The following is a 23,163-nucleotide window of genomic DNA, read 5'->3' on the forward strand; positions in this document are numbered from 1 at the left end:
GTCAGTTCTAAGAATTGAAATGTGTGACAAAAGAAAAAATGAAAAAGTCCAGGCGTTCACCTGCCTGGTCTACGAATGACAAGTCCTTGAAATTCTATTTCAATAACCTGCATTCAATTTCCGACATGTGTTTCAACCTCTATTGACTGTCTTCCACCCTATCTTCTTCCTACCTGAATTGCCATTATTTTCAGTCTATCGACCTTTCTGCTGAAAATAAACAATTTCTTGAGAATGACCGTCTGCTTCCTATACACACTACATTTTGTATGTTGAAGTGGAGAGAAAACTTTGTTGCTGAGAGGTCTGAAATTCGTTAGAGGTAAATAAACAGCCAAAACTCAAGGGACAAGGTAAAAATTCGTTGTGTAGAGGATTTCGTTAAGTGGATGTTCGTTATAGAGAGACTGCCTAAAATCTGTTCATTAAATATGACTTTATAAGTGCTACAGATCTACAATTAAAACCAAAACTTTCAATTTCAGAGAGTAGAATGTCATGAGAGACAGTGTCAAATGCTCTTGACATATCAAATAGTCCTGCGTTCACAGATTTTTCACCTTCCATGCCATTTAATATTTCCTGAATGAAAGACATAAATGCCTGACATGTAGTGTGGTTTTTCCTGAAGCCAAATTGCCTGCCAGATAGCAAATTATTTTTCTCAATGAAATCAACCATCTGCTGAGCTATTAGAAATTCAAAAACTTTGGAAAAAAACTGGTACTATAGATATTGGCCTATAGTTGCTACATAGGTTGAGGTCACCTTTTTTTAAAATCGGCACTACTTTAGACAGCTTGAGCATATCAGGAAAGTTACTGGAGTCAATACAATGATTAAAGATATGACAAAGAACTTCACAAATATGCTGACTGCTAGCTTCACATATGAAGCAATTCAAATGAAAAATATCCAAACAGCTACTATTACTTAGAGAGATCAAAGCGAGAAACATTTCTTCTACGGCTACATGACGGAATGAGAAACATTGACCTCTTTTTTTCACTTTATAGTGGGAGACAGTATTTAAGCTATTTGGTATTGCAGCCAGAACCTCATTTATGCTGTCAACATAATACACGTTGAAGTTTTCAGAACTCAGGTCTACATTTTTTTTATGTGAAGCAGATTTACTATTCAATGATAGGTTGTCCTTAATCATCTTCCACATTATTTTGGGTTTATTACATGCATTATAGACTAGATAATGGGAGCATGAGCCTGTCAAGCGAGAACAATACAATTGCGAGGTAGATTTAGCACATTCTCGACCCTTGTGCAATGAAGCGTATGCTCCCATCCTGTTAAGTTCAGTGATGTTATCCCACACTCTTATACTTTTACTCAGAGATTCCCATTTCCGTAGTATTTACAGGTCCATTGAAGTTATAATTTCCAACTATTAGAGATTAGACAGTCTATTCTCTGTAGATCTTGGTGTAACATGAGTTCCTGCAAAGCTTATCAAGATGCGACATACATCTAAACCGTGAAGGCATATACCAGTTTCTATTGATATACAATCAAATTGCGAATCAAAGAATATTATGCCCGTCGTTTGGTGAAAACCAAATCCTGCTATCAGATGGTGTGTTTTACGCAATAAATGAGTTTAGTATTATAACGATTTTATAACCCATTTTAATATTATCAAAGATCTAATTTCTTAGTGCTAATTGATATTTTTCAAACAATACATAATATTATATCGAGTGAGTATATTTGATATACATGTATATATTATAATATATATAATATAATATATAATTATATATTATATAATAGTATAAATGTGAGTTGCGGACCAGAGTGTTGGATTTTGGAGTAGGTTTTGAAAATATTATTCTAAACCTATATGGATGGGGGCATTAAGAGATCTATTGTTCAATATTGATTGAGCATTGGCATGGGTTGACAGTTATTGTTTTCCATTCCACTGGCGTTGAAGAGTGGGTATTGTTCTCTCTCGATCGTTCCATGCCCCCATCCAGATAGGTTTTACCCCTTATTATATCCTATAAATATTCAAAAAAACATGTTTTTTTATTTTAAAACAGCATGAATTTTTAAATTTCTTTATTAATATAGAACTATCCTACATATATTCGCGATGATGTTTTATGTAGCATATTCATTCATTTACCGCCGTGATATGATATTATAAGATCCATAAGATCGGTTACGTCCGATGAGCGACTTTGGGGGTTGGCAGTCCGTTGAGCGATCCATTTTTTCAGAATAACAATAAGGATAGGCAGATGCTAAGAATGGGAGGACTTGGGTGTCATTAATCATCAGGGACAGTGACAGAGGCAGGCCACAAGCATATGTGTATAGGTACTCGCAATACGATATTATATTGATGATGATTGAATCAGTACCTACCCATTTTTGAAACAAATCATTTAGGAACAAAAAACAATATAAACTAAAAACTTGCAATTCCTATAATTTTGAATCATCATAATAATAATAATATGATATAAATACAAGAAAATAGGATCAAATAGGGTAAGATTGGTATGATGACAATGCTCCAACTATTAATTAATGTATGCCAATCATGTAATAGGTGAAACCAAATTCATTATTTCAATGCATTGCATATAACTACAAATAACGCAGATCAGCATTAAATATGAATCATGTTGCATGGAAAATATTCAAAGAAGTAAGGGAATGAGAATGAGAGGAATAAATTGCAACTTGAAATGAAACAATGATTTACATTTTTCGACACTGCAAATTCTTTAAACTTTCTTGAAGACAACGCAAAATACTACGAAGCATCCTGAAGACAGAAAATATTATAGTATTTTTCATTGTCCTACTTAGCATTTAGCAATCTCAATTGAATTCCTATGTATCGAATATAGATTTATTCTTCAAAGATTATCATAATAAGAGTACGGATTCAAATTCTTCCTTTCCCAGAGTTTTAGAGTGAAGAAGAGTTTTTACAAGAATAGCGATCGATAGTACCTATTTCAGTTGATATGAGTTTCTATTCTATTGTTGAAAAATTATCAAACTTAATGAATCAATTTTTTATTGGCTTTTAACTTCAAGCTAACCTTTTCAATCGATTGGTACATCGAATCATGATGGTGGACTCAATGGGTGGTTCAAATTACGTTTTTCTCATACTCTGTAGATAGCTGACGTTTTTCTCTAAAAACTCTAAGAAGTACTGACTAGCTATTGAAACGTATTCACCCCTAGATCAACCAGCCAATGGAGGTAGCTGTGACTGAAAGGTTTTTTACATTAGAATTCATCTTTCGATGACGTTTTTGTGAGAGAATACACTTTCAAGTTTTGATGAGAGATAATAAGAAAGAATTGTCTATTACCAAAATGTCTTATTGGATATACTCCCTATTAATTTAATATCCTTTAAATCGTCTTTTAAAGGATACAATAGAAAAACACTTTACTTGTAGATTGACGCGCAATTCAAAAAGGATCCTTCCTAGTATTCCTTCCAAATTCCATTGACAATTCATTGGAAAAATCCAAAAATATTGTGTTCATTTTCTGACCTATTATCAAGTATTTGTCGCTTTCACTTTTTCTGAGCACTTATGACTTGATCAACAATGATTTAACAATAGTGCAACTCATATAAAATGTTAATGCTTACAACAAGCACATATAACTTCTCTCACCAAAACCACCTGGGACGGAGTTAAGAATTAGATAGAGTTTGTTTAGGTATAACAATTTACTACTGTTGTATGTTAATCATGCATGCATGTGTTGAGGCGATAATGCATGGGCTGCCTCGTCTCTTGCGGTATTGATACAAAAGATTTCTCGGGCAGCCCTCAGAATGGGACAGGAGGTTCAGCAGAAGTCATCATAGAAGTCAAATGCTATTGTAGTATAGACAATACATTATACGGACAATAGATTATACTATGACCGTCGTCGGTTTCAGTCGGAGAGAACAGCCTTTGAAACAGGTATCATGAAGGAAGTTCATAATGAAATTAATGATTTTTTTGCTTTATTACATGCTGCAGCAATATGAGTTAACATACTACACAGATACACGCTCAGCCTTCAGAATGGATTGGGATTTTCAATGCTGATGAATAAAACTATGATTTATAAACAATCTTTTATCACACAGAATAATAATAATAATAATAATCTCTTATATTACAAAGAAACACCAAGAAAATAACTAACTACCTACATAACTACTCTAATAATTTGCCCTATTATCGCCCTACAAACTGGACATGTTAATGGTAACTGGATATCGGTCACCTCCACGCTTCCGTCAGAGTTTGTAACTGAATAGTGGCATTCTTGTGCAATAAATGAATTGCAGCATGCCGTGCACATATTAGCATGGCCGCATGGATTGCACAGCCTAGTTACCTTGTACTCTAAGCACAAGACGCAGGCTGTGCAGCCCTCTCCAGCCAGCTCACTCTCTTCCACATGGGCCGCACCAACCGACCTTTCTAGTTCAACTTTCTGTCGAACTATCAGTTCCAATGGCATAAATGTTTCTGTGATCAATTGGGTTGGCTCCCATCTATAATTTGAATATGGGTCCGCCTCAGTAGCAGTAGCTACAACAGCAGCAGTAGCTACTACAGCGACAGTAGCTCCAACTGGAACAAAGAAATCCAAATTATCAAATTGGAATATCTTTAAACTTTCAAGAATTATTTATAAAATACGAACGTTCACGCCGTGATATTTTATGCATACTGATGACAAGTTCATCTTGTTTGTAAGTAATTAATTGTGTAATAACCGGTTCTTGAGCTATGAAATCAGCTAGGGTAATAAAAATGAATATAAAAACCTTTATTCTAATGTATTAATTCAGGGATACTTATTTTTATTTATAAAATGAACTTAAATAAATAAACTTTGAATCCTTTTTTGAAACTAATAGAATTATAGATTAAAAATACAAATTATAACAACTAGTTTCAGTGATCCACACCATCTTCAGAAAGCTGTGCAAAGGCTAAAAATAAACTTTCTACTCGTGATATTTTTCAAAGTTTTTCAATTTGTATATCATTAAGCTATCAAAATGAAAAAGTTTTCTCAGGGAAACATTTTTTTCCGATCATTACTTTTTGAGATATGAGCGCCTAAATTTTAAATTTTTGTTACAGAACATATCAAATTCAGTAAGAGATAAATCCATGAGATTTAGAGGATAGATTCTTTATAGTATTGTTGATCCAGTAAAATAGAAATTTTCTGGGAATATCCATATTTAAAATAGTTATTCAATTCACTAAAAATAACCAAAAATAACTTTTTGTTGAGTTATTTTTGGTAAATTGAAAAACTTTTCAAAAATTGATATTTTCGGAAAATTTTTGTTCCACTAGATCAACAATACAATGAAGAATCCATCCTCTGAATTTCATGAATTTATATCATACCGAATTTGAAATGTTCTGTCCCAAAAATTCAAACTTCAGGCGCTCATATCTCAAAAAATAAAGATCGTGTAAAATTGATAGATAGATAGATTAATGATAGACAAATCAAAAAACTTTGAAAAATATCACGAGTAGAATGTTTATTTTTAACCTTTGCACCCTTAAAAAATAAATTTCAAATAAACGTTTTACTAATAGTTTTATTATTTTCAATATCTTCTTTTAGTAAATTATTTTACTTATATTCTTATAAAAAAACAATATATATATATATATATATATATATATATATATATATATATATCATTAAATAAATTTATATTTTACTTGTTGACCGAACGTAGTGAGGTCTATGTTTTAACTCGGATTTGCTATTAACTCGGCCAATCGCACTGATAGAATTCAATGAGATTTGGCAGGAATATATCTTTTTCAACTGAGCGTCGATGTATACACAAGGTTTTTTGAAATTTTTCATTTTAAGGATAATATGAAAAGAAAAGGAATTCCTCCATACTCTGATATCACTATATATATATATATTATATATATATATATATATATTGTGGATTCGCAAGAGCCTCTGGACGCTTAACACCTGTAATTCGGATAAAAAATCAGCCGGCAGAGCTGCCTACACCCGTCCAGAATATCCTACAATTCCACAAGAAATAATATTTCCGCCGTACTCTGATATAAACTGCCTGAGAATCAGGTGTGATAGCCTACCAATATCTCCAGGCAATTCAAACCCAAGCACAGCGAATGTAATTTATTTCTTATGAATAACAAGTAAATTCAATATTGATATTCCAATACCTGAAATAAATTCCTACAGAGGAAAACCAATATGGTAATTATAGACCGAACTGAGCAGGATCTAATTAGAGAAATTACTGAAACTGGTTAACAATTATGCAAATTTATTGATGAATTATAATCGTTAAGAATCAAATAATAATAATTAATTGAATAATTGACAAATTGGAATAATAGAGTTTTCAAAATTTGATAATAAATGTTCTTGATATGAGATAATAATATGAATGTTCTTGGTAATATAGTGCAATTAGGATTTTAATAGGGGTTACACGGTATTATAGGAGGATATAGTCCTGCACTCTTTCACAATAATTAATTGATAGAAAATTGTAGCTTTCTCAATTCACTGATTGGATAGAATAAGTATTTTTCGCTCACCAACTCGATCGTGGGGCCCCAATTCACTTAATAATTTTATTTCACTTGAAGATCTGGCGTGGAATGGCGACACCCAGGATATAGTTTCACAATTCTTCCTCAGGAATAAGCTTATACAAATTGAACTTGCCTTCCAATTTAATTTAAGAGCACAAGACTACAGAGGAGCTACACATTTAACACACTGGATATATTACATTTAACAAGAAGAGAAACCATTTAAACATTAATTTTAATAGGACAAATTAAACGGGTCCTGATAATTCGATTCTCAGAAGGCAAGTGTCTCTTCTTCCCCCAAAAGAGGAAATCACCTGGTCTTCTTCTGAGAAGAAGAACCATGTGATTTGGGCAAGAACCAATCCTGTGCCTAATAAGAAAAAGTCCACCAATGGGAATTTTTCCACGCGGTTTTAATATTTAAATTAGACACAGAGGTTCGAAAAACACAGAAAATGACAAAAAATTACGTTAAACGGGAAGACTATAAAATTAAAGCAGATAAACAGAAAATAAACAGGGGTTGCAGAAATGAACAAGCTTGAGTTAGTTTTAAAATGAAAACAGACAATATAGAGATATCACAGTAGCACAGTAGCCGGCAGTATCAACAGCTGACAGATAAGGCTTGTCATCAATTTTGGCGCAATTCACTCTAACCTAATTATTGAAAATACGGTAGTAAACATTGGTAGGCAGTTGACGAATGACTCTGACAATAAATTGGTAAATTATACGAAATAATACTGTAAGAATTTAATAAAACTATAATTAAATGAGTTTTACATAATTTGACGTGAGTACATTTGATTTATGCCTCAATTATACATTAATTTTAGAAAATATGCTGGCATAGGCTTTGTATCCTGACATAAAGCCCCCAAATTAGAAAGGTTTTAGGCCATTAAAGGCTTTCTAATTTCAATCAAGAAGGGTACAATGACATATGCTAACTTAAAACTACGACTTAGGGTCTATCACAAAAAATTCACAGCCAAACAACAATCTGCACAAAAAAGCATGATGTTACAACAAATATGCATGGCTTTGTGCCGCAGCAGTGGTGCCAGAAACCACAAACTAAGGTCCCGGGATTTTTGCCCAGTCAGACTTACAAAGGAAGTACAGAGGTGGGATAATACCACATGCACAGAATCCAAAAAATCCCTACGGTGAGAGGATGGGTGCACAAGCCCCCCATCACTCCTCACAGAATAAAGAGCAGAGGTGCATGAGTGAAATAGACCTGCATAGAGTGCATAGAAGATGCCAAAATAACAATATCAAAGGGCCATGCCAACAATTAACAATTTTTATCAAAAATTTACAATTTAACATTAATAACAATTTTAATCCAATATTGCAGGTCTGTTAAAATATAACTATACCAAGTTTCATCAAGTATGCCAGCTTACAAAGATTGATAATATCTCTCTGTGATTCAATACATTTAACTAGTCTCCACTTGTTCAATCAAAATTTCTACCCTGTTTATTTTTAAAGCTTGATTCCAAAATTCCCTTCATTTCTCAACATTTCTATACAAAAATACAATAAGTAACATAATATTCAAATTTTCCTATAAATTAGTTGCTGAATGCATGTTTTAGATTTCTGATGCATCATATTTTTTTTTTCAAAATACTAATCACATTTATGTGATTACAATAATTTCATTAAGTTAATAACAATAATAACATATAAATTAAGAATTCTAATCTATAGTGAGCTTTCATGCTACAAATATAATATTCAAGATAATTTTATCACCAAATGATAATTAATAGTTAATAGTGCATGTATAATGCAACAGCACAAATGATAACAACAATAATATTTCAAACAAACAATACTAATAATAATGAAGACCATTTAATGGTTGATTTTCAATCACAAAAATATCCTACACCTAAAATTATTAATAAATATCACAGCAGACTATTTTTCTATTTTATCTTCATTTTTTTTTTTTTTTTTTTTTTTTTTTTTTTTTTTTTTTTTTTTTTTTTAGAGTAAGTTAATAAGCTAATTTTTCCAAATTATTTTATATAATTTTTTTTTTTTGTCTGGATAATTCAAAATAACTTTACTTTATATTTTAGAATTAATTTCAAATTTAGTTGTAATTGCGGGTAGGCTTAACTTGCCAGTGAGCAAATCTTTATATTACAATAATAAACAATATAATACAATAAATAAACAACTTGCTTTGAGTTGTGGGTGCTGTGATGATAATGTGAAGATCCAACGATGCGATGTGGAGCAGCTGGTGCGATTTGAAGCAGCTGGACCGATGTGGAGCCGGAGCATCGTGGAGCAGCTGGTGCGATGTGGAGCAGCTGGACCGATGTGGAGCAGCTGGAACAATGTGGAGCCGGAGCATCGTGGAGCAATGTGAAGCAGCTGGTGTGATGTGGTCAATGTTTGGGGGCTTTATCAGCTTCGGGAGGCAGAACCCACAAACCATCACTACTAGTAGCCTCGTGTGGCAGAACCCGCAAACTGTCACTACTAGCTGACGCAATACGAGCAGGCAGATTTTTCTCTTCTTCATGACTGAATTTACCGCTGTCACGTGGTTGGAAGCAGTGTGAATTTTTTCCGCCAGACTGCAGCACCTCACGGTCGGTTACTCCTACGATCGGAATAACTTTTTTTCTGACTGTCTCGTTTTTATGATGATTGATGCCAGAGACAGTCGAAACTGGTTGTCAATTATTGTTATTACGACGCTGAGAATTATTTCCCTTCTGATTATTAGAATGGAACTGCTTTTTGTTGGACTGGGATTGTTGGTTGGGCGACGAACTGGTTGTTGATACAGATGGCTGCGGTTGAGTGAAGTCATCGCTTCTGTTTATGTTTTGTTCTGGAGTTGTAGTTGAGTCGACTGATTTATTTGGAATAAATGAACTTCCCTCATTATAATTTCTCCGATGATTATCTCCAAATCCACGGCTATTATTTTGAGGTCGACTCGGTTGACTGCCTCGATTATAATTACGATGAGGAGTTTCAACTTCATTCACGACAACACCTAACCTCGCATCCTTCTGATGGTTTGTTTTGAAATTCCGTGAACCAAATTTATCGTCTACACTCTGTACTCGACTCAAACAAGCCTCAAACTTGTCATAGGATTCAAAACTTTGCGAGCTTAATGCCGTCTGAATGGAATAAGGTAACTTCCCAATTAATATTTCGATCAAATTTCCATTCTCGATTGGATTATCCATCAGATTGTTCAAATAGCGAATGTGGGCTGAAAAGGCACTCATGGACAGTCCCGTATTCTGCTTGTCATATCTGCATGTAATGATGTGAGACAATAAATTTCTCTGTCTTGCAGGAGACCAAAAAGTAGCTAAGAAGTTGTCAATAAAATCCTTTAACGAGTTGAATTCAGTAGATAATGCGACTTCTGAAGTGTATCAGTGGTTCTTTCTGTAGACATAGTAAAAGATGCATTCTCCACGTAATCCATGGTATAGTAGTAACGGAATCAATAGCCTGCAAATGCTGAATGAATGCCCGTGGTTGAATGGTGCACTCAGTATCATCAAATATTGGTAAAGATGACAAGATTTGTCCAGTATTATGATTATTACCACCAGAAACGTTAGCTAAACTATTCTTTATTTGTAGACACTCGGCTTTAGTTTGATCTAGCTGAGTTTTCAATCCCTTAATTACTTCGGGATTTAAAGTTTCAGCTGAATTCTGTGTGACATCTGCTCTCAGCTGGTTTATTTGGGCCGTGTGATTTGTTTGCTGAGCCTCCAATTCACCTAACCTCACATCATTCTGAGCTAGCTTAGCATTGGCCTGGGTAATCTTGCTCTCCAATTCACCATTTGCTTCAGTATTTTCCGGTGTTGGTTTAGAATTCTTTCACCAAATTCACTTCTCACCGTTTGTATTTGTTCATTTGTATAATTCTTAGCTTCAATTTGTTTTTCATCCATTTTTCGATGTAAATCCTCAACGTTACTTTTGAGTTGCAAAAAGTTTGCGGTCATTTCTTCCACTTTCTTGTCCAATCTATTACTGGTTTCTTCTATTTTCTTGTCCAAACTATTACTTGTTTCTTCTATTTTCTTGTCCAATCTATTGCCGGTTTCTTCTAATTTCTTTTCTATTCCTGCAGCAGTGGTCTTGAAAACTTCAAGTATGGTTTCGATTGTCCCAGGTGGTAGATATGGCAGCCCCTGCGGCTGTTTGGTCTCCAACTCAGCAGCAACGACATCATTGGAAGACGTTTGACGATCTACCTCGCGCCGATCGACGTTGGCGATTGGTGATGATTGCACCGAATTAAGTATTGGCTGACTTTCCTCTAGCCGAGTCGATGACAAACGCTCTCGAATGCCGCGCTCAAAGTCAACTGAAGTCGCGCTGGTTGCCGGTTTTGGAGGAGCTTCGGGTGAGACAGGATCTGCCGGTGTAAACGATGTGGTAGACCCATCCAGTTCCGTGGCGGGGTTTGCCATGATTCTCCCAAAAAGTGAAGTGTAGACGAAATCCAATAAGTGAAAAATAGTGAGTGAATGATAGTGGTGCGCGCAAATTGGAATAACAGAATCAGGTCAGTGCAAATTATCTTGTAGTTCTGAAGAATTAATACCGCTGACTAATTCCCACAACTTCAAAGCAAGACAAAATCGCGACAATAATACGTTTTAGAATGCAATAATACTCTACAATATAATATACCGTAATGATCAACATAAAATTCAACACAATCAAAATAATATCCAGTGTATGAACAATCACAAATTAATAAATAAATCGACTACCTCAAGCTTGTTCATTTCAGGGATTATTACATCAGAGTAACACCGTGTAGCCCCCATTAGTGCAACAAAAAATACCTGCTCAATTCGATCAATAATTATTAAGAAATAAAATTGAACAACAATATTGAACAGAGTATTGATGGCTAGGCGACCCACGACTCCACTGAAAAGAAATATTTATATTTCTGCTCCCTCTCAAGCGTAGATAAGTCGATCTCTGAAATAAATTTATGATTATTAAGATGAAATAAGCTCCCTCTCCTTCACCGTCTTGTGTTCGGGCGCCAATCTTGTGGATTCGCAAGAGCCTCTGGACGCTTAACACCTGTAATTCGGATAAAAAATCAGCCGGCAGAGCTGCCTACACCCGTCCAGAATATCCTACAATTCCACAAGAAATAATATTTCCGCCGTACTCTGATATAAACTGCCTGAGAATCAGGTGTGATAGCCTACCAATATCTCCAGGCAATTCAAACCCGAGCACAGCGAATGTAATTTATTTCTTATGAATAACAAGTAAATTCAATATTGATATTCCAATACCTGAAATAAATTCCTACAGAGGAAAACCAATATGGTAATTATAGACCGAACTGAGCAGGATCTAATTAGAGAAATTACTGAAACTGGTTAACAATTATGCAAATTTATTGATGAATTATAATCGTTAAGAATCAAATAATAATAATTAATTGAATAATTGACAAATTGGAATAATAGAGTTTTCAAAATTTGATAATAAATGTTCTTGATATGAGATAATAATATGAATGTTCTTGGTAATATAGTGCAATTAGGATTTTAATAGGGGTTACACGGTATTATAGGAGGATATAGTCCTGCACTCTTTCACAATAATTAATTGATAGAAAATTGTAGCTTTCTCAATTCACTGATTGGATAGAATAAGTATTTTTCGCTCACCAACTCGATCGTGGGGCCCCAATTCACTTAATAATTTTATTTCACTTGAAGATCTGGCGTGGAATGGCGACACCCAGGATATAGTTTCACAATTCTTCCTCAGGAATAAGCTTATACAAATTGAACTTGCCTTCCAATTTAATTTAAGAGCACAAGACTACAGAGGAGCTACACATTTAACACACTGGATATATTACATTTAACAAGAAGAGAAACCATTTAAACATTAATTTTAATAGGACAAATTAAACGGGTCCTGATAATTCGATTCTCAGAAGGCAAGTGTCTCTTCTTCCCCAAAAGAGGAAATCACCTGGTCTTCTTCTGAGAAGAAGAACCACGTGATTTGGGCAAGAACCAATCCTGTGCCTAATAAGAAAAAGTCCACCAATGGGAATTTTTCCACGCGGTTTTAATATTTAAATTAGACACAGAGGTTCGAAAAACACAGAAAATGACAAAAAATTACGTTAAACGGGAAGACTATAAAATTAAAGCAGATAAACAGAAAATAAACAGGGGTTGCAGAAATGAACAAGCTTGAGTTAGTTTTAAAATGAAAACAGACAATATAGAGATATCACAGTAGCACAGTAGCCGGCAGTATCAACAGCTGACAGATAAGGCTTGTCATCAATTTTGGCGCAATTCACTCTAACCTAATTATTGAAAATACGGTAGTAAACATTGGTAGGCAGTTGACGAATGACTCTGACAATAAATTGGTAAATTATACGAAATAATACTGTAAGAATTTAATAAAACTATAATTAAATGAGTTTTACATAATTTGACGTGAGTACATTTGATTTATGCCTCAATTATACATTAATTTTAGAAAATATGCTGGCATAGGCTTTGTATCCTGACAATATATATATATATATATAATATATATATATATAATATATATATATATATATATTTTATCATCTACTTTGAAGATAGGATCAATCAGACTAGAATTATTCATAATCAATCAGCTGACAAGTGGATTACTCATTGCATGCATTACAATATTACACAGATGTCTGGCCGTGTCTATTTCTACAAGGTAGGGTTTCAATATTTCTTATGATGCGTGCCCATCAGTATCAATATTCTCACATTTGAAAAACAAATTTTATTGTCTCGACATTGAAGAACATAATCATTCATTAAAGAATAGCTATAGGTCAGATGAGAATGAAAATAAGAAGAAGACATCCTCCCAGTCATTTTTATATTGAATTCTCAAAACATATTTTCGCGGTGTTTCCAATTTCATAAAAAAATTGAATTTCCTTTCAATACTACAACCCTGAAACTTTTTTTAGCAATACTCTAGGATATCGGGGATGATATTCTACATCCAATACTGACGTTGAATTGGGAATTTGAAAAAGTTGCAATTTTACACGATTTGGCAACACTGTAATTTCTCCGGTTGTAGGGCCAAGTCTCAACTAAGTTGAGACTTAGTTAATAAGTCTTAAGTGAATAAGACAAAATAAGTCTTACTTTGTACAAATTAAAGTCAAATATTTATGAATGTCATTCCCTTTGAATATGTTTAAGTATGTTTAACTTATATCGGAAAAGTGTAAAATACCTGGGATGACATCAAGGCTGCTTAGCTCCGCATCCACATCCTCGACGTCCTGGGCGTTGTCACCACTCCAGTCCACGACTGGAATTACAATGGTTGCGATGCGGTGGGAAGCTGACGTTAGAAAAGAGGCCAAAGATATCCTCTCTTCCGCCAATTTTCGCTGCAATTTTTGAATGTTGGAATCTTGCAGGAGCCATTTATTTTTCTTCGGTCTCGCGCATTCCTCTCCTCGTGACAGTTGGTCATGATAATTTATTTCTTTGACCGATAATTCAATTAATCCCCCTGGAAAATATTTCATTTTATGCATTTGTTTATTTAAAAAAACATTTATACAAAAAAATGGCGTTACAGTGAACCAATTATCCTAGAGTCACGTAATCAAATTGGGGAAAAAATAGAAAAAAATAACAAGAATAAGCAATATGAAAAATATTAACTTTCTAACTGATAATGACAAACAAATTAATAGAAATTTCATTATAACATTTCATAATAAAAACATCAAGTGCCTGCCTTTTCTGAAAAAAATCAGCTAGGGAGTACATACAGATATCAATGAGTATACCCCTCAGCCTTCTTAAAAATACACCCCTATCTCTTATTTCCCTCAAAAATACAAGTAGACTATTGAGAAGTTTTATCGGCATGCAATGAAGACTCCTCTCCAATAATGTAAGCCTAAGCACCGGAAATCTGAGTGTATCTCTTCCTCTAGTGGTATATGAATGCTTTAAAACCTCCCTTGAAAAGTTATCTTGGTAATGGAAGTCGAACTTGAGCACGTCTATAAAGAGCTGGAAGAGTGAGTAACTTTTGTCTCTTGTATACTGATCTGTAACCATCCCTAGAATCCAGTCCAAAAATTACCCTCACAGCCCTTTGTAAGCTGAAGATAAGGTCGACTGATACTTATTACTTATAATTGAAAGAAAGATCTATAACGACTCTATAGGGAATGATCTTGCCCTTGTGAGAAAAAGAAAAATTCACTCAGTATTAGAATCAAATGAAAACAATTTTTAGGCAGTAGATAACTATTACAACTGTAATAGTTCTATTTCATATCCCTATTATAAAAAATCAGAGTAATGAACAGCTAACTTATACAGAATATGTGAGAATTATTACTGATTACTTATTAAGCTAACCCCAAAAGTCCCAAGTATTCCCTTGAGTCTTGATGGTTCGATTAATGTTTCTATTCATCGACTCCTGGCAGTTGTTTGTCCTGCTTTTCTGGCCGTGCACGGAGAAAGCGTGCGGTGTCACTTTTCCGATCCATTCATCCTTGAAATATCTGCAACAAGAGAAGTGATTGAACAATCTGACCAAGAACCGATCCAAGTTTCATGAGGTAACTTTACATGAAGGTATGAACTGATTGAGCTTTTCCATTCAGGCTTATACAGAGTGGATTTGCTTATCATTATATTGAAAAAAGTAAGATGGTCATGTTATGATACAGAATTTCAAGACAAAATGAATTGAGAAACCCGCACATCATAATGTTAAACCGTTTCGGAGCTATCAACTGATTTGTAGTAAAAATTTCTGATTAACAATTGAAATTATTGCCATATTTTTGACAACCTGAAAAAGTGAAAAAGTTTTATATAAGTTGAAGACCGTTAAATTATATTTGGGTGTGTTGGAACGTGAAACTCACTCTGTATGTCATGGTAGTAGGCTGACGAAAGAATTGCATTGCAGTTGCATATGAAGATTCAATGCACAATATACAAATAAATGAGTTATGTAGCAACATTAGCTACCACTCACCACCTAATAGAAAAGGAGCAGAGAAAACTAACATTTCAAGGTTGGTAAAAAGTGAACATGATTCTATAGATTAATATTATATAAGCTGCAATCGAAATGGAAAAATACGTGCATAAAAACACAACTACTTCATCATGTGTACTTACTGTAATAGACGTTCTCCTTTTGTCTGGTAGGCTGGAGGGGTTGAATCCACAAGCTGCTCAATGACTTGAACAGCTTGAGGAATGACCTCATGCGGCAGAAGCGCAGTTGCCATCAATCTTTTGGCGACATTACAGCCGCCTTCTTCGTTGTGCTGTAATCCTAGTCTCCGCGCATTTCTGTCTATCGCCTGGAGGAAAAATAATGAATGCTGTAATATTATATGGATATTGAACTTATGTCAATCACTTATATGACAATTTCAACCCTGAGGGACTTTCCGTGAGAATTTCAGAATAGTCAATCATTGAGAAGTAATTATCAATAGAAGTCAATCATCAGCTTGTTTCCAATATATGGCGGCGATCCAAGATCGTTTTTGTGAACTTGTGAATCGAGAATCTCATATACTCTCAAATCGAAATTAATCACAAAAAGTAATGAAATTAATAATATTATTATAAAAAAGATAATCATATTCATTACAATATACTTCAATTTAGAAATCTTATACTCATATGCATGAATCACTCGCCTCGAAATATAAAATTTCATTGATTCATTCAATGTATCAAATATCTAAGTCTTTTTTGAAACGAACATCCATGCTTGATCATTGTATTATGAATAATTGATAATAGAATCTGAACATAGCTTTACAAATTATCATTATTGAAATATACATTTATCAAGCATAAACATACTTTTCATTGAGCTTACTATCTACTAGTAACAGTTAATACTCATATTATAAAAATATTTACAGGTACTGGTTACACTTGAATCATTACAAAAGAATATATATCCAGTACGAACTTCAAATCATGCAATCATTAATTAGTATTGAAAATCAATTCAGAGGATACTATTTATTTATTTGCATATTTATTGTTATGGAGGAACATTGTTTATTTACTATATTAGGCCACTCATACTCAAACTATTGGTTAATTCTATATAGCTACCAGTTAATATCCACAAACAGCTATATTTATTATTCCACTCCAAACATGCGGTTATATAACTACAATACATATATATACAGGTTACTACACTAGCACGTGGTCACTCAATCACTCCCTCATTCACACATCTCCATCCTTTCACTCCAGGCCTTTGTTTATGTGTACTATAAAAGAGTTCGCTTTTCAAAGCATAGACGTTTCTAGAAATTTCTGAATTGTGGAGACAACAATAACTCATTTACTATCAATAGCTATTCAGCTATTTATTTTTCAAAATACATCCTTTAGAAGTTCGTGGAACTTGTTTATGTTCTCAGAACAGCACCGTTCTACAAGGTTCTAAATTGTTTCTGGTTGGCATTGTACATCTAAACGGCATGTTAATGTCTCAATAATAATAATGAAGATGACATTGTACCTAATATTAGTCTACTTATAAGTATAGATATTATTGAAATTAGTTGATAACAAAGGAGAATATTATATTAAAATTTTGATTACACAACTTTTACAAATTCATACATTACCTGAGAGAAATGGAACCAACATCCAGTGTGTTTAGAATTAGGAAGATTCTGCCTCACTGCAGCACGTATTGCCTTTTCATAGTCACTTATTATATATTTTGGTGACAGATCGGGGATGTGGTCCTTCAACGCTTTGAAAACCACGTTGTACGCATTGCTGGTACGAGTTTTCATGAGGGCCCATACTATGGGAAAAGCCTGCAAAGGAACAATACAAACATTAATACAGTGTATTAAAAATTAAATAAAACATAATAATTGAATACAGTGTGTCGAATTAGTCCACCACCAGGTTATTTTTTCTCTATTGATTGAGGAAGAATCTTTTATTTTAATTTCTTCAATGATAAACAATCAACTTCCTTTTGCATAAGATTGTCCTCCAAACTGCATTAAATAGATATTTTTAATCAATCAAAATCAAAAATTCTTTATTGGTTCTTCAACAACAATAAATTTACAAAAAAAAACAAAACTTTCAGCAAAAATGAACTTACAAAAGATGAAATTGATATAATATAATATTTAATAAAAGAAGATGATGAAAAAGGGTGAAAGAAAGAGAGAAAGCATGAAAAGAGAAAGAAAAAGAGATGGCAAACATACTATTGAAACAAAGATAAGTCACTCAAAAGGTATGTCCTCGATTTTACTGGTAATTATACATTCAATAGTTCTTTTTTTAAGCAATGTAACAGAATTTCGGTTAATATGCTCCATAAGGTAATCTGGAATTTTATTGATCAATTTATTAGCTAGGTAAAAATATTGTCTCCAGCAAACATTAAGATTCATTCTTATATCTTCAAACCTATTTCTGGAAGGTTGTAAATTGAGGTTTGATTCATTCATAGTGAATTATCCATCAATTTTGGGTACAATTTCATCACAGTCTACAAATTTATAAATTTTATCCTCTTTAAATCGCCTCTAAAGCTGGGGGCGGAGCCCCCTTCTGAATCCCCCATGACCCCTAGGCGATTATATACCAGAGACCAAACTCTTACAAGAAAAGCACTAAGTAATTTTATATATTTTTTTTCTGAAGGCGATGCCCATATGAATTCATACGCTTGTGCGTGGGTGATGAGTGAGAGGGATGATCATGAGAGATGACGACTATTTTTTAGGTAGTCGGGACGGGACCGACTACAGGATCGTCTCGTACGACAGACGGAAGCAATATGATGAATGATAATGAATATTAACATATATTTTACATAGTTACTTACTCGTCCGTGTTCGGAGGCCATGACAACAAAAAGTTGAGCAAATTTCGGCTGTTTCGGCCGGCACTTGAAAGTCCCGTCCAAGTGCCACTCATCACTCGACTGTAGAATGTTTTTCAGAGGAGAAACCAATGCGATCAGGGTTTCGTCGCTCCCTTCTCCATACCTCCCCAGAAGAAATGGTTGATTATTTACTTCCCCATATTTTGCATACCATTTCTTTATTTCAATTTAAAATTGATTGAAATCCTCAACGCTCCCGGGATTTGATCTAGTATGGAATCTTTGCATCGATCTCTCCATTCGCTTGAAATTCAATGCATTCCTGATTTCTACTGGTGCTCTGAGAATTATACAAGCAGAGATGAAGTTCTAATTTTTCGAAAATGGGCTATCTATAATTCGTTCAATAAGGCGACGGAGGAAACAAAACAAAGCTTGTAAATGTGAATTCTAATCAGAACTAGTTGGTTCGGCTCCATGCTGAATTGCATTCACTGAGATGCAACCATATTATCTTTTATATTATTGTACAGTAGATGAAATATTATAAATTGAACAGTCACAGACCAAAAAGGCTTTGAACAGTCCTTACTATTCCAGAAAAAACACAGAAGAAAAACTCTTCTCTATCCTCTCTTCTTTTTTCAATATGTAACGTTACTTATCAATATTAAAGAATCGCATTTTCAAAAAACAATAGTATCCTTTTTTATTTTCAATTAAACATGATAAAGGTTACTTGAGGATTTCATTCAATCTCAATAACTTGTTTGTGAAAATTTTCATTAATGAATTGTTAGTGGAATATTAATAATGGATGATAAGTTGATAATACATTTTATTTCCACCACGAAAACAATATAAATGTTATAATCGTTATTTCGGAAATTAACTACCAACTACATTTTTTGAAGGTGTTGTCCACATGAGCTCAAGACTTGTGCGTGGATGATGGGAAGAATGATGATGTGATTTCTGAATCATCGGAAAGCGATTATAATCACATTTTGTAAATATCCTTTTCAGTTTCAAATAATAACTCGAGTTATTTAGTATTTCGTAGAATTGATATTCTAATAAATCAAGTACAGTATGATGTTCAATACAATATAACTTGAAGAATGAATCCTCGAAATTTCATGAATTTTTTTGCTACCAATCAAAAACAGTTTATCATGCCATATTTCAATCAGATTTACAATATGGATTAGTCATATGGGGTGCTGCATATTATGTACACATGGATAATCTACTCATCATTCAGAAAAATAATAGAAACTATCTTAAATAAACCAAAGCTATTCCCATCCAATCTTTTTTTCATGGATTTTGATGTTGACAACTATAATGTCAAAGCTGCGTTTATAAAATAAAATCATGGTTCATAAATAAAAAACATGGTGAAAAATACAAATATCTTGCCAAAGCTGATCAAGAACACTACTTATCATTTCAGACGGGGTGTAACAGAGAAATATCAAGTTCATTCTACAAGACTTTCATTGATCAGAAGGTAGCTAATTTACTCAAGCAGTAAACTGATCAATGAAATACCTTTTGATTTGTATTTCAAAATTAGTAAAAAGAGCATGAAAGAGTGGATTAAAGGTAGGCGCACACAGATAGTCATCGGACGGATAGCACGCATCGGACGATTAGATTTGATACTGAATTAGTTGAATTTTAACCTAAATTTCCTGCATTATTTCGAAATATTATGTTTTTCTTTTACTGTTTTGCAACTCTCACCAGCGGGCAAAGAGTTTCCTTTTGCTAGTGATGCCTAGATTTTATAATTCATTTTTTAAGTATATGTTTGAATGATTATGTTTATTTATTTATATATTCAATGATATGTCAAATTATAAAGAATTTGTAATATAGTCTTAAATATTCTAAATTGGAAATAAATGAAATTGAAATTCTGAAATTACTCATTTCTAAGATTTTCCATTTTGGTTGCTCATATCAAATACATGTGAACATTCTCTGTTTTATTTTACTTATCCAACAAGTACATTAGAAATAATTCTATTCAACTACTAAACTCCATTATAGGTTCTTTAAAATAGTGGGATCACTAGAGGATGATTATCCATAAACGTATCACTTACTTGTTGATTTCTTCCTGGAAGATGATTGAATTCGGCGTGTTTTCTGTTGCTGCCCTTTGAAGAATTGAAGACCTAAGAGCCTCAATTCTTGATTCGTTGGTCTCACTCTTGCAGGCATTCTCTGGCAAATGATTACGAATAATTGAGCATTCACCCACGCTAGATTCCCCAGTATTGCATTCAACAGAGCAAGTCCCAGGACACTCTTTTTTAACGCAAACCATGTAAATGGAACCATTTTTTAATATTTTTTTTTGCTTATAAATAAACCCACTTTCATCTTCCCACCGAAACCCTTTATATCTTGCTTTAAATCGTACTGCTGACATGACCAAAATCACTTGAACACTTTTTAACGACTGTCACTGGACACTACCGATTTGGACACTGCCGAGGAAGAACGGTCACCCTCACACTCCGTGCAATGTATGTGCTATGAGCGACTGTGGGAGCGGGCCTTCGAATTGGGCCTGAAATTTCCAGGATTCCATTCAAAGCTGAATGCTTTCTCTTATCATCAACAGGTTCTTGACACCCTCCACTGAATCTTCTGTCTTTGTCCCCAATGAAAAGCATTGAAAATAATACATTTCCTCGATATTGTTCTGATTTTTCAAAGAGTTCTAAGGGCGAAAATGCCGCAGGTACGTTTGTTATGTCAATCACTTTAGTCAAAGTCATGGATCCTCTCTACAACTCTTAAATAATCACTTTAGTGGGGATTTTGGCACAATGTTATGGCCTATGATGAGTAATCGCCAGACAATACAGTTGACCTGTGCAGGCGTCACAAAACAAGAGTTTATTGTTAGGGAAAACCTGATTTCTTTAAAACCCTTCAACATTTCCAAATGACGACCCTCCCTTTCTTGGATCAGTCCCTTTTTCTTGGAAATATTATTTCTTCAAGGATGCCGATTCTATTATTAATATATTGATAAATTCCTGAAACTTCTTATTGTTTCAATGAACAAGAGAGCCTTGTAAATACGATCTATACAATTTTCAAACATTCAAGTCAATCTTGGGGCTGGTGAGAAGTTGGCTGGTAGTAATAATTCTAACTCTCCAATCTAAAACCTAGAATTCTGAACAAACGTCACATTTGTCAAAATAACCAAAACTAATGATGTATATTATTATTTTCAGCGTTTTTTTTGCGTTTTCTCAGCTTTATCGAGAACAAATGAACAGAAAATATCCAAATTTAGTGCAGAAGCTCAGCTAGGGTGTAAGAATATACTAATAGGAGGACTTTGGAATAACGCAAAAGATACACCTAAAATAAGCGGGTTTTCCAGCGTTTAAGAACATTTCTGCGTTTTCTAACGTAACATAATAGAGTAACATAATTCTAATATAACGTAACATAATTCTAACATAATAGAGGCTTATAAAACAATAAATTACCTCCGGTTTTTGGGTCATCTTGCTCTCTCACTCTAGATATCAAGCTACACCCAACACTATATTATGTTATCACTTATAATTCACCTACTGTTATCTGAATCTTAGTTGTGTAATTTTAATCACACATATTGTAATTTATAGTAAATATAATACCATATAACTTGAATAATACTGCTTGCAGGAACTGTCCCCCAATCTCAGACGCATAGTCTTACTGGGGGAATTCCACTCAATCAATATGTTCTTTGTACTGTTTTTGTAAAAATGTGATTCTTATTTTGTTGAATTTCAAATATAAATATGTACATGTATGCCAAGTGGAAATAAAGGAATTGAATTTCTCGGTTCTAAAAAGAATTAATAGACAGAAAATGTTCAAATTTGGTAAACAGGTGCGTACAGATTCACGCTCCGTGAGCACGACCAATTCACTTTCCATCAGCTGATTATATCTGTATTCGTAAAGAAACGGATATAAAAAACAGATATAAAAAGCTTGAAATCAGCTGTTAAAAAATGAATTTCACGTGCTTGCGGCGCGTGAATCTGTACGCACCTAAAGGTCCATGTTATACGAGCGCTGATAAATTGACTTAGCAATGATACTTTTATAGTGCGCGCTAACAACGCTGTGTATAACTTGGTTCAGCGCTGCCAGCGCCGCGGCATTAGCGCTCGTATAACATGGGCTTTAGGCAATACCTACTATTACTATTACTAAAGTAATAGTAGGTATTGCTTTAGGTGTACAAAATGTTCTATTGGAAGAGCTGTGGTATAACGTCAAACACAAGCCCAAAATAAGTGTTTTTCTTCTTTTTCTCAGCTTTTTCGAGAACAAAAAACGTTTAAATTAGGTACAAATGTTCAGCTAGGGTCTAAAAATATTATGTTGAGAGGTGCCCAATAGTTCACCGAAGATACGCTCAAAGCTGGCGTTTTCCAACATTTTTCTATATTTTTCGGTTTTTGCGTTTTTCAGTACTTTATGGACAGAAATTGTTTAAATCTGTTCCACAGGTCCGTGTAATATTTTTTCAAGTTCAGAG

At 33.8% G+C, this 23,163-nt stretch overlaps 2 protein-coding genes across 7 annotated transcripts in view; one reads left to right on the top strand and one right to left on the bottom strand.

Annotated features, from left to right (window-relative positions):
• LOC111054487 (voltage-dependent calcium channel type A subunit alpha-1) overlaps nt 1-23,163 on the top strand; it is a 1,036,091-nt gene that overhangs the window by 60,169 nt on the left and 952,759 nt on the right. The window lies entirely within an intron of this gene.
• On the bottom strand, nt 4,113-21,387 carry LOC111057145. 2 transcript variants are annotated; one of them, XM_039432658.1, is made up of 7 exons: nt 20,705-21,387; nt 18,591-18,753; nt 17,359-17,556; nt 15,869-16,056; nt 15,092-15,240; nt 13,941-14,225; nt 4,113-4,631 (listed from the first exon to the last, which is right to left on the bottom strand). In XM_039432658.1, the coding sequence occupies exons 1-7, from the start codon at nt 21,031-21,033 to the stop codon at nt 4,201-4,203; spliced, it is 1,743 nt and encodes a 580-aa protein (XP_039288592.1). In that variant the 5' UTR covers nt 21,034-21,387; the 3' UTR covers nt 4,113-4,200. The 2 variants fall into 2 exon arrangements, with proteins under 2 accessions (XP_039288592.1, XP_039288593.1); XM_039432659.1 differs by having other exon boundaries at nt 18,591-18,930.

This window comes from Nilaparvata lugens, chromosome 7 (assembly GCF_014356525.2).
Source record: "Nilaparvata lugens isolate BPH chromosome 7, ASM1435652v1, whole genome shotgun sequence".
Lineage (NCBI taxonomy): Eukaryota > Metazoa > Arthropoda > Insecta > Hemiptera > Delphacidae > Nilaparvata > Nilaparvata lugens.

Coding starts and splice junctions, on each gene's coding strand:
- LOC111057145 (XM_039432658.1), bottom strand. CDS start 21,033: ATGTCAGCAGTACGATTTAAAGCAAGATATAAAGGGTTTCGGTGGGAA. Junction 16,057..17,358: donor GTTGGTTCCATTTCTCTCAG/GTAATGTATGAA, acceptor TTTTTCCTCCAG/GCGATAGACAGAAATGCGCG. Junction 4,632..13,940: donor CAGCCTTGATGTCATCCCAG/GTATTTTACACT, acceptor TCTTTGTTCCAG/TTGGAGCTACTGTCGCTGTA.